Source organism: Coregonus lavaretus (assembly GCF_964263955.1).
Source record: "Coregonus lavaretus genome assembly, chromosome: 31".
Classification (NCBI taxonomy): Eukaryota; Metazoa; Chordata; class Actinopteri; order Salmoniformes; family Salmonidae; genus Coregonus; species Coregonus lavaretus.
This window is the reverse complement of record NC_140018.1, coordinates 1,983,835-1,996,010: the sequence shown is the minus strand read 5'-3', so window position 1 is coordinate 1,996,010 and position 12,176 is coordinate 1,983,835. Positions and strand designations below refer to the sequence as shown.

At 49.5% G+C, this 12,176-nt stretch overlaps 2 protein-coding genes across 2 annotated transcripts in view; both read right to left on the bottom strand.

The window, feature by feature from the left end:
- LOC311106739 (uncharacterized protein) overlaps positions 1-2,677 on the bottom strand; it is a 57,220-nt gene extending 54,543 nt beyond the window's left edge. The window contains exon 1 of the mRNA XM_084149139.1: positions 779-2,677. Coding sequence (XP_084005265.1) covers positions 779-2,676 — 1,898 coding nt within the window. The 5' untranslated portion in view covers position 2,677. The remainder of the gene's footprint in view (positions 1-778) is intronic.
- A 212-nt stretch (positions 2,678-2,889) lies between these two features.
- Positions 2,890-9,328, bottom strand: LOC311106738 (uncharacterized protein; the record flags this gene model as incomplete). The annotated part of the gene is made up of 6 exons (XM_084149138.1): positions 8,629-9,328; positions 7,828-8,052; positions 6,871-7,062; positions 4,796-4,996; positions 3,828-4,303; positions 2,890-3,622 (listed from the first exon to the last, which is right to left on the bottom strand). Coding segments are annotated over exons 1-6 (2,304 nt in total), but the record flags the coding sequence as incomplete, so codon positions are not given.
- Positions 9,329-12,176: the final 2,848 nt, after the last annotated feature.

Sequence of the window (12,176 nt, the reverse complement as noted above, 5' to 3'; positions counted from 1 at the left end):
GGCAGGGACTGGGAGACTAGTTGGGATCAAGGGAAAGATGAACGGAGCAAAGTACAAAGAGTGGCTTCAGGACAAGTCTCTGAATGTCCTTGAGTGGCCCAGCCAGAGCCCGGACTTGAACCCGATCGAACATCTCTGGAGAGACCTGAAAATAGCTGTGCAGCGACGCTCCCCATCCCACCTGACAGAGCTTGAGAGAATCTGCAGAGAATAATTGGAGAAACTCCACAAATACAGGTGTGCCAAGCTTGTAGCGTCATACCCAAGAAGAGTCGAGGCTGTAATCGCTGCCAAAGGTTCTTCAACAAAGTACTGAGTAAAGGGTCTGAATACTTATGTAAATGTGATATTTCAGTTTGGATTTTTTAATACATTTGCAAAAATGTATTCAACTGTGTTTGCTTTGTCATTATGGGGTATTGTGTGTAGATTGATGAGATTATTTATTTAATCCATTTTTAGAATAAGGCTGTAACGTGACAACATTTGGGAAAAGTCAAGGGGTCTGAATACTTTCCGGATGCACTGTATAATATTTGATATATATTGTGGTCATACAAATATTACAAGGTTTCACAAAGACAGTTTCTATTTTAGGGGAAACCCCTTGCATACATACATATGTCTTAGGGTTGGGGTCAATTCCATTTGAATTCCAGGCAATTACGAAAGTAAAACAAATTGCAATTCGACATGTTCCTAATTGAAAAGCATTGAAGAGAATTTGAATTTTAGTGTACTTCCCGAATTGACCCCGACCATGATGTCTCTACTTTACCTGATGAGCTTCAGCTCATGGGCAGCTTTCAGGATGATCTCATGTTGTCGTTGTGACAGCGCCAATATACCCGGTCCAGTTCCCTGTGAGGCTGGTTCCTGAACACTGTCTGGTGCAGTACTGGGAGGAGCAGGGGCCTGGGAAGGTGTGGGTGGAGGGATACCTAGATCTGATCTAGGGGGCTCGGTTTGCCCGTCATAATGGGGCCTACGGTCCTCAAAGTCTGGGGGGTAGTTTCTCTCCGGAAAGGGTGGTCTGGGTCTCTCCCACACTGGAGGGGGCAGGTAGGGGGGTTCATTGTGCCTGTAAGGAGGGTCGCCTGGGTAGTCGAGACTTTGGAGCTTGCCTCCTCTTCCGCGCTCGTCTCCCTCGTAGGGGTACGGAGGACGGTCTCTGTCTCCCTCGTAGGGGTACGGAGGACGATCTCTGTCTCCCTCGTAGGGGTACGGAGGACGGTCTCTGTCTCCTTCAGCGGTCCACTCATCCTCTCTGAAGCGGTCTGGAGGAGGGCCACGGGGAGGGTAGGGAGGATAGTCCCTCTCTGGTAGTGGTCCTCTCTCCCTGTCCCACTCCCCACCACGAGGAGGCTGCTCATGGGGATAATACTCCTCCTCACGCTCATACTCATGTGGGGGGCGGTCCGGCCAGTCACGTGGTGGCAGCGGTCTTCCATACCCGTCATCACCAGGACCACCAAACTCCCCCTCGTACCCATCGTGGGGGTACCCCTCCATCTCCTCGTGTGGGTGAGGTGGTTGCCGCATCATGCCCCGGCCCCTGCCCATCGGACGCCTCCTCATCCCTCCCCGCTCCATCATAATCTCATTGGGAGGCAGAGGGGGACCTCTTGGCCCATCTCTGCCGTGGTGGGGGGGTTGTCCTGGGACCAGGGGCCATCCAGGGCCCCTCTCCATGTCGTGGTATGGAGGTTGACCACCAGGCCCCATCAGATCTCTGTCCATCATCTCTCTAGGTGGAGGCGGACGCCCCCTTATGTCTCTCTCCATTATATCGTGGTGCGTGGGCGGCCCGCGGGGGTTGTAGTCTCGATGCAGGGGGGGTCCCAGAGGGTCCATGTCATCGTGAGGCTCCATGGGGGACCCTAGAGGGTCATGGGGGTCCATGGCTCCGTGAGGAGGCAGAAGGGGGCGTCTGGGACCCCCCTGGTGCATGAAGCCGGGTCGGCCGCGTGGAGGGCGACCACGCCCAGGGGGGAAGGGGGCTCTGGGGCCTCCTCTTATGCCATGAGGAGGGGGCCTCCGGTCCATCCAGTATGGATCTCCTCCTTCCTCTCCCCAGTACTCTGGAGGTGGGGGGTCTGCTTCCTCCCAGTGGTGCCCGTCTAGAGGCTCTCCTCTCCCCATAGGGGGACCTCCTCTCCCTGGGTCTTCGTAGTAGTCCTCTGGAGGGTAGTGGTGCTCTTCAGGGACCCAGATCTCCTCTTCAGGCAGGGGAGGCCCTCCAGGTTTCTCCAGTGGAGGATCCTGTTGCCACTCCTGCCAGTCTTCCTCCTGTCGTCCATGTTGTGATCTCATCTCTTCATGTGGAGGTCTGTAGTCATAAGGAACCCCCTCCATGTCGTCCTCCGTCCTCCCACCTCCCAGAGGGATAGTATTGGGACTGAAGTCTGGGATACCGGGCTGTTTTCCTCCACGTCCCCTCAGACCACCTCTTCCTCCTCGCCCCCGCATTCCTCCATCCATCTCCCCTCTTCCTCTACCTCCCCTCATTCCTCCATCCATCTCCCCTCTTCCTCTACCTCCCCTCATTCCTCCGTCCATCTCCCCCCTTCCTCTACCTCCCCTCATTCCTCCGTCCATCTCCCCTCTTCCTCTACCTCCCCTCATTCCTCCGTCCATCTCCCCCCTTCCTCTACCTCCCCTCATTCCTCCGTCCATCTCCCCTCTTCCTCTACCTCCCCTCATTCCTCCGTCCATCACCCCTCTTCCTCTACCTCCCCTCATTCCTCCGTCCATCTCCCCTCTTCCTCTACCTCCCCTCATTCCTCCATCCATCTCCCCTCTACCTCCCCTCATTCCTCCATCCATCTCCCCCCTTCCTCTACCTCCCCTCATTCCTCCATCCATCTCCCCTCTTCCTCCACCACCCCTCCCTCTGACAGGCCCTAGTGGCTGGCCATGTCCCCCTCTACCACGCCCCATGGGCCCCGGAGGACCAGGAGGTTGGTTGGTCATTGGGTCTGTCTTCGAAGGCTCCGGTCCGTGGGGCATCAGCCCCGGTGGTCCCGGAGGCCCGTTGTTGTCATTGACGTTATTCTTCAACGGCCCGTCCGGTCCACCTGGTTTGAAAGCGGGGGATGCGGTTTTCGGGGACACAGAGGCGGCGGTGAACACATGGGGCTCGGCACCGGCAGGACCTGTAGGGCTCCCCTTCTCCCTGTTGGCGGTGGATCCCTTACTAGCAGCAGCAGCGTCAGCCTCCGCCTTCGTCTGAGGGATGGGGTCGTTTTGGACAAAGAAGCCGTCCAGTGAACCCAACATGTCCTCTGACATGTCCTCCGGTTCTGCTCCTGGTTTCGCTGTCCCGGTAGGTTTATTACCAGGAGGCTTGGAGCCCGCTAGCATCTCAGTCTGACCCTGCGGTGTTTTGGTGTCTTTGCCAGGGTCCGGTTTAGGCTGTGGGCCTATCTGGGGTCTTGAGGGACCAGGGGGTCTTTCGAAGCGGGCTGGGGGGCTCTGTCTCGGGGGCTGGTCGAAGCGGGACCCTGGTCCTCTGGGGCCAGGCTGGTCGAACCTGGGGCCAGATGGAGCATTAAACCTCTGCTGTTGACCGGATTGCTGCTGCTGGTCAAACCGTGGGCCGTTCCCTCTCAGACCATCAAACCTGGGAAAGAAAGAAAATCACATGAATACCCGAACAGCCTGTATATGGACATTTTTATTGTCCAAGACACAATTATTTGTATTTATTTATCCTCTTATTATCCAGGTTGTCACATTCAGGTACAAACAAAATCCCCCCCCCCCCCCCCAGTGAAACACAATCACACAGTTTGAATATCATTGTCATGAATACACAAACAAGTTACCTTGATCCTCTGGGGCTTTGGTAAGGTGGAGGCTGTCCTGGTGGTGCACCTGGTGGAGGCTGTCCAGGTGGTGCACCTGGTGGTCTGGCCAGCCCTCTCCCTCCTGGCCCTGCCCCTCTACCTGGAGGTCCAGACAGGTTGTACTGCACTGCCTGAGGCCCTTGGTGTGGTTCTCCTGTGGGGGTTCCCATGCGTTGGGCGTTGGAGGGGCCGTGCTGCCCTGGTCGAGGGCCCTGGGACATGGGTCCAGAGGTGGACGAGGGCTGGCTACCTGGCTGGGACGGGCCCACCATGTGACCTTGTTGCGTCTGTGAGTCCGGGCCAGAGTGGGGGTACTGATCATATTGGCTGGACTGGTCCCCGTACCCTACACTACCATACTGTACACTACCACTGTACTGGTCAGCGCCATACTGACCGCCGTTGCTGCTGCCTCCGTACTGTGGCTGCATGGCTCGCAGGGCGGTGACCTTCTCCTGCAAATCAATCAATCACATTTATGAAGCCTTTTTTTTTTCTTCCCCACATCAGCAGTGCGTTTACATGAACCTGGCTGGGGTGTATTCAGCACCGTAAAACATTCACAACGCTGCAGAAAGAAAGAAAATGCAACGACTAGAGCTGACTAGTCCCTATTGTACGTGACAGATGACCATATCTTCTACACCGTGCATTTCTATCTAAACGTCCTGTAACATTCCTACTGAACAGGCCCCAGAGGCAGAGGGGAGAGCTGTATTCTACACCGTGCATTTCTATCTAAACGTCCTGTAACATTCCTACTGAACAGGCCCCAGAGGCAGAGGGGAGAGCTGTATTCTACACCGTGCATTTCTATCTAAACGTCCTGTAACATTCCTACTGAACAGGCCCCAGAGGCAGAGGGGAGAGCTGTATTCTACACCGTGCATTTCTATCTAAACGTCCTGTAACATTCCTACTGAACAGGCCCCAGAGCTGTAGTGTACCTGTAGGTGTGCCGAGGTGGAGTTCATCTGCTCCTGCCACTGTTTCCACTGTAGCTCATAGTCCTGCAGCTGGTCCTTATGAGGATAGGACTGGAACTGCTCTTGCCACAGGCTGAAGGTCCGGCCCCAGTCGGCAAACACCGGGCCAAACTGCTGCTGCTGCTTCTCATAGTGACTCAGCTGCATGCCTATAGCCATCGTCTACACCGGTGGGAATTAGAATTAGAAGAAAAAATAACTTTATTGGCCAAACAAATGTGGAAATGTAAGCTGCATGTCCACGGTATCGTCTACAGAGGAGGACATCGAGGAGAATAGAGCAGGCTTCATCTGTCCGTCGTTCAAAACTAAACTATAAATACCCTGACAGCAAAAAGACAACACACACTTTGTGAGGAGCACACAGCATGCTACCATGATATTTTCTATGCTCACTCAAAAAATGTATTTTATCAGTGCAAATAAAGTTGATCGCTATTAGCATTACACTAGCTGAACAGACCACAACCTTGTATACACCTGTTGGATTCTAAACAGGTAGCACAACTAGTCTGGTGGAAGCAGTAGACCTATGACTAGTTAGAAACAGACCTAGGACTAGTTAGAAACAGACCTAGGACTAGTTAGCAGTAGACCTAGGACTAGTTAGAAACATACCTAGGACTAGTTAGAAACAGACCTATGACTAATTAGACACAGACCTAGGACTAGTTAGAAACATACCTAGGACTAGTTAGAAACAGACCTATGACTAATTAGACACAGACCTATGACTAGTTAGAAACAGTCCTATGACTAGTTAGAAACAGTCCTAGGACTAGTTAGAAACATACCTATGACTAGTTAGAAACAGACCTAGGACTAGTTAGAAACAGACCTAGGACTAGTTAGAAACAGACCTAGGACTAGTTAGAAACAGACCTAGGACTAGTTAGAAACAGACCTAGGACTAGTTAGAAACAGACCTATGACTAGTTAGAAACAGACCTATGACTAGTTAGAAACAGACCTATGACTAGTTAGAAACAGACCTATGACTAGTTAGAAACAGACCTAGGACTAGTTAGAAACAGTCCTAGGACTAGTTAGCGGTAGACCTAGGACTAGTTAGCGGTAGACCTAGGACTAGTTAGAAACAGACCTATGACTAGTTAGAAACAGACCTATGACTAGTTAGAAACAGACCTATGACTAGTTAGAAACATACCTATGACTAGTTAGCAGTAGACCTATGACTAGTTAGCAGTAGACCTATGACTAGTTAGAAACAGACCTATGACTAGTTAGAAACAGACCTAGGACTAGTTAGAAACAGACCTAGGACTAGTTAGAAACAGACCTAGGACTAGTTAGAAACAGACCTAGGACTAGTTAGAAACAGACCTAGGACTAGTTAGAAACAGACCTATGACTAGTTAGAAACAGACCTATGACTAGTTAGCGGTAGACCTAGGACTAGTTAGAAACAGACCTAGGACTAGTTAGAAACAGACCTATGACTAGTTAGAAACAGACCTAGGACTAGTTCGCAGTAGACCTATGACTAGTTAGAAACAGACCTAGGACTAGTTAGAAACAGACCTAGGACTAGTTAGAAACAGACCTAGGACTAGTTAGAAACATACCTATGACTAGTTAGAAACATACCTATGACTAGGTAGCAGTAGACCTATGACTAGTTAGCAGTAGACCTAGGACTAGTTAGCGGTAGACCTAGGACTAGTTAGAAACAGACCTATGACTAGTTAGAAACAGACCTATGACTAGTTAGAAACAGACCTATGACTAGTTAGAAACAGACCTAGGACTAGTTCGCAGTAGACCTATGACTAGTTAGAAACAGACCTAGGACTAGTTAGAACCAGACCTATGACTAGTTAGAAACAGACCTATGACTAGTTAGAAACAGACCTATGACTAGGTAGCAGTAGACCTATGACTAGTTAGAAACAGACCTATGACTAGTTAGAAACAGACCTATGACTAGGTAGCAGTAGACCTAGGACTAGTTAGCTGTAGACCTAGGACTAGTTAGAAATGCTGGAAATAATCAGTGTCAGTAGAACCTTGCTTACCTCTAGATGTGCAGGTTGTTGGATACACTGCTGGTACTGGTTGAGGATGGTCTGTAGCTGAGCATGATGCTGCATCAGGGCTTGGTACTGGTAGCCTGCTCTCTGTTGCTGGGCCTGCTGCCACTGAGCTGCTGCACTCTGGAGCTGCTGCAGCCGGGCCGCCTCTGCTGGGTCCTGGGCTGGGGGCGCAGGCTGCAGGGGGAGAGAGAAGAGAGAGATGAGGGTGTCTGCCTCTCTGCAGCCGGGCCTCCTCTGCTGGGTCCTGGGCTGGGGGCGCAGGCTGCAGGGGGAGAGGAGTATCTTGTAGTAAAGTTAACCCAAACTAACTAAGTAAATAAGGAAGCCTTGGAGGAGTTAAGGGCTCTACAAAATCTACGCAAACAGAGAGACAGATCGTCGTATACGGTCCGTTCAAAATATTCAGCCGCATAAAAAGTACGTAGAACTACGAAGAGAGCGAGGAAAATGGAGCTCCGTCGGTCCGTTTGTGTAGAGTCCTTTAGCCCTGTCCCAGCCAGAACGACACATAGGGGCGGGAGTCTATCTCCTGTTTCTGTAGCGTGAGACAGCTTGATTTACATCCCCATTCAATTATTTGTATTTTTGAATTGTATCACTGAATTGTTACATATTCTGATTACATTCTGAAGACATTTCAAAGGAACCACATTTTAAAACTTCTCAGATTCTCAGAAGAAGATTGTATAAATGTCAGCATTATTCCTTTCATACACAGAAAAATCCCACTAAATCATTTGTCACAGGTAACATACCACATGGTCTGTCAGAAATGGGGTATGTCTCACAGACCAATATATTCACCTACAATACTAACCTCAGACTTGAAACAGTCAGGTTTGAAACAGTCAGACTTGAAACAGTCAGACTTGAAACAGTCAGGTTTGAAACAGTCAGGTTTGAAACAGTCAGGTTTGAAACAGTCAGGCTTCTCCTTACTGTTTTGTCCTCAGGTGGAGGTGGTGGTGGTGGCTCCTCTTTGGGTGGGGGCGGTGGAGGGGCGCTCTTAGGGGGTTCCGATGGAGGGGGAGGGGCGGCTGCCGAGTGGGGCTGGGATTTGGGAGGCGGGGGTGTAGGGCCATCACCCTGGCCCTGTTTGGCCTTCTCTGCTTTCAGCCTCTGCAGGTTCTGGAGATGCTGCTTGTACCAGTACTGCTGCTGTTCCTGGATGACAACAACAACAAACATGACATCAACATGACAATATTAGACATGCTGGTTAGGATGTGTGGCCCCATTTCCCTTCCTGCTTGTTGTAAATATGATGGAATAAACAGAGCTACTATTGTGTTATAGTTAAAACCCTGCTCTGAGAGACAAGTAGGGTTTTAATAATAAGTAGGCCTATCTCATGCAGGAAGATGATCACAATACAATTACAAACCAACAATACTACTAGCCTGGTCCCAGATCTGTTTGTGTTGTTTTGCCGACTCCTACGGTCATTGATAAATCATACAACACAAACAGATCTGGGATCAGGCTATGACAATAGCATGCAGAAACAACGACTTATTGATGCAATGAGTACTTGCAAATCATATACGTTACATTCTCGTCATTCCTAAGATTAAGTACGGTACTTTTGAATGCGCTGTGGAAAGGAGACCTACTGCTGCTATGTGAAATACACATCTAAGATATTACCTGTAACGACATTGACGTAAAATCGGGCTTTTCCTCCTCCGACGCAGAGGAAAGTGCCTGGTCTTTCGGAGCCAAAGATTCTGTCTTGTTTACCTCTTTAGTTGCTGGAGTACCATTGTTCTGAGTGGGCACCGGAAGAGTCGAATCCGGTAGGGGAGGCTGGGCCTCCTTGGACTGCGGGGACTGTGGTGGTAGCGGCGGCAGCTGTTGTTGCTGTGGGCCGGGCGGACCGGCTTGCATGGTCTGATACGGGGAAGGGGCACCGGGCCCCGTTGAACCATACCCATATCCCGAACTGCCTTGCCACGACTCGGCCGCAGTACCGCCGCCGCCATAGGGGTTTGCATCTACATTCCTGTCGTGGTGCAGCACAGATTGGAGTTGTTTTTGGTGGAGCTGTTGGAGTTGCTGCATCTGCTGGAGATGCTGCTCCCGCAGGCTGTTGAAAGTTGACCCGGGTGCAGCTGCTGGCGTAGCGGCTCCATAGCCTTGAGGAGAAGGCGCACCAAAGTTCTGCTGCGAAGGTGGTTGATGGCCACCACCACCGTAGTTAGTACCCCAAGGATACATGCTTGGAAGCAGCAGGCTGTGTGGGCCTTTGTGCTCACATAAAACCGGTGCAGTGAAAAATACAAGGTAATGCTACGCTACCCTCGATAGAGAGGTACGTTTTCACGCGCGTTACAAACCGTAAACAAACGCTGATTATTGATGGAGTTTGTTGTATCAGTAAACGCTTACAAATTAAAGAAAATGCGTTGTTCGCCTTGGTTTTTCGGGTTCCGTATGCTTTAGCTAGAAAGCTAACTAGCTGGTTGTGGAGGGAGACGTGGGGAACGTACACGCTGATTGGTTGGTATTGTTCATGTACGTCATATTTACATCATTTCCGGATCACCCAAGTTGTTGTTATGTTTTTATTCCACAAGAGGGTGACATTTCTACATAAATACCCAGGCCTCATATGCCACAGCCAGATTTCAGTAGTCCAACACAACATTATGAGAAAAGGGTTTTTGGAACCAATCAGATAGATTATTGGGTCAAACAGTAAATTATTGGGTCAAAATAAAAGGGCTCTGTTTTTTTGATAGAGTTGGGTTAGATAATTGTGCTTTGAAGACCTGAGATATGGCTTAAAAAAACATCCTGTGTGTGCGTGTCCAGCCTTTGTTGAATGCCTTTACAATAGGCCTATTTCTAATGATCTCCATCACAAAAGTCTGAACCACTAACAAAATGTAGGAGTGTTGGGATGGTTTGGAAATCATTTTGGTTCCCCTTGAGCCTTTGAAGTTCAGCTAAAAGGGACTGAAGGAGAGAGGACACACGGTGGTCAAAGGCCAATGACTTTATCTTGCCCTTCAGGGCCTCTCGACTCCCTACCCTTCACACAGTGTTACTGTTTTGTCTTCAGTTAGATCCCCAGTAAATCTGTATTAAGTTTAAACCAGAACCACTTAAAAAGAATCATTAAAGCGGATTAATCAACCCCCACCCCGTTTAATGTCTCCTGTTAATTAGTTTGTCAGCAGTGTTTTAATATCTCCTAATGACCTCATATTTCACTGATGACATTAAAGGGGTGTTAAAACAGAGAGGAAATGGCACCCTATTCCCTATATAGTGCACTACTTTTGACCAAAGCCCTATTCCCTATATAGTGCACTACTTTTGACCAAAGCCCTATGCACTATATAGGGCAGGTGGGGTACTAAACTCTTACCTTATGAGGTCCGGAGCCTGCTGGATTTCTGTTCTACCTGATAATTAATTGCACACACCCGTTGTCCCAGGTCTAAATCAGTCCATGATTAGAGGGCAACAATGAAAAAAATGCAGTGGAACTGGCTTCGAGGTCCAGAGTTGAGTTTTAGGGATATAGTATGAATAATGTATGCACTCACTAACTGTAAGTCGCTCTGGATAAGACCGTCTGCTAAAATGACTAAAATGTACATATAGGGAATAGGGTGCCATTTGGGACGCAGGTCTTTATACTCTCAAGATGGGACGCCCTCCCTGACGGAAGACAAGGTCACACTACGAGCTCTGGCCTTTAGGGAGGGATGCAGATACATTATCAAGGGAAGGAGAGGAGGGATGCGGTGGAGGGATGGAGGGAGGGAGGGAGGGATGGGGTGGAGGAATCACTAAAGAGGATGGAAGCTGAGCTCTCTCCTTTAAAAAGCATGACGGGCACACTGATACAGTTCTGTTTAGATTAGAACACTACACTGTGTAGCATAGGGAGGCCAGGGAATAGCATGGGGAGGCCAGGGGATATCATGGGGAGGCCAGGGAATAGCATGGGGAGGCCAGGGAATAGCATGGGGAGGCCAGGGGATATCATGGGGAGGCCAGGGGATATCATGGGGAGGCCAGGGTATAGCATGGGGAGGCCAGGGTATAGCATGGGGAGGCCAGGGGATAGCATGGGGAGGCCAGGGTATAGCATGGGGAGGCCAGGGAAGAGCATGGGGAGGCCAGGGAATAGCATGGGGAGGCCAGGGAATAGCATGGGGAGGCCAGGGAAGAGCATGGGGAGGCCAGGGCATAGCATGGGGAGGCTAGGGAATAGCATGGGGAGGCCAGGGAATAGCATGGGGAGGCCAGGGAATAGCATGGGGAGGCCAGGGAATAGCATGGGGAGGCCAGGGAATAGCATGGGGAGGCCAGGGAATAGCATGGGGAGGCCAGGAAATAGTACCACTATGATGGACAGGTAATTGGTGATAGTACCCTGTACCACTATGATGTATTATTTGTGTGATGTATGGAAGAAACAAAATAATGGTCTGCCTATTTTTATACATGACCCTAAGCATGATGGGATTTTAATTTATTAAATAATTCACCTGTGTGGAAGCACCGGCTTTCAATATACTTTGTATCTCTCATTCACTCAAGTGCTTCCTTTATTTTGGCAGTTCCCTGTATTTGGGTGATATATGGAAGAAATGCGAAAGGTCAAATTATTTTTTGAAAACAATATCCATATTTTTTTTATTATCTGGTTATTTCTGACCAAATTAGGAGATGTTGTGGTCAGAATGATATAGGGAAGTGAAACATCTACAAGTATGTAGTATTACTGAACAGAAGAATACAGCATATTTAGGTATTTAACAGCACAACCCTTTCCAAAGCTGTTTGAACAATTTCAAACACTTAAAATCGGACAGTTATACAATATTGAGGACAGTGCATTTTCTGTGATGAAAATCCTATGTTAAACAAAATGCTCAATGCAGTCTAATGGATTCAGCACAAGCCCATGTATCCATGGTTGTTCCCTGGCTGGTTGGCTGGCTGCTTCCGAAACGCTTTGCTTTGTTTGACAAATCAATTTTCCCATAACCCTGTGAGGGGAAGAGTGATGCCGATTGATCGGCCTCTGACTTTGTTTTCCAGAATATTGTTTGATGGCTGGATAGATTAATTGGTGTGACATTTAAAAGCCTCACTCCTCTCTCTCTCTCTCTCTCTCGACTGTCAGCAGCATCCCAAGCTCTCCTCTCCTCTCCTCTCCTCTCCTCTCCTCTCCTCTCCTCTCCTCTCCTCTCCTCTCCTCTCCTCTCCTCTCCTCTCCTCTCCTCTCCTCTCCTCTCCTCTGCTCTCCTCTCCTCTCCCCTGCTCTC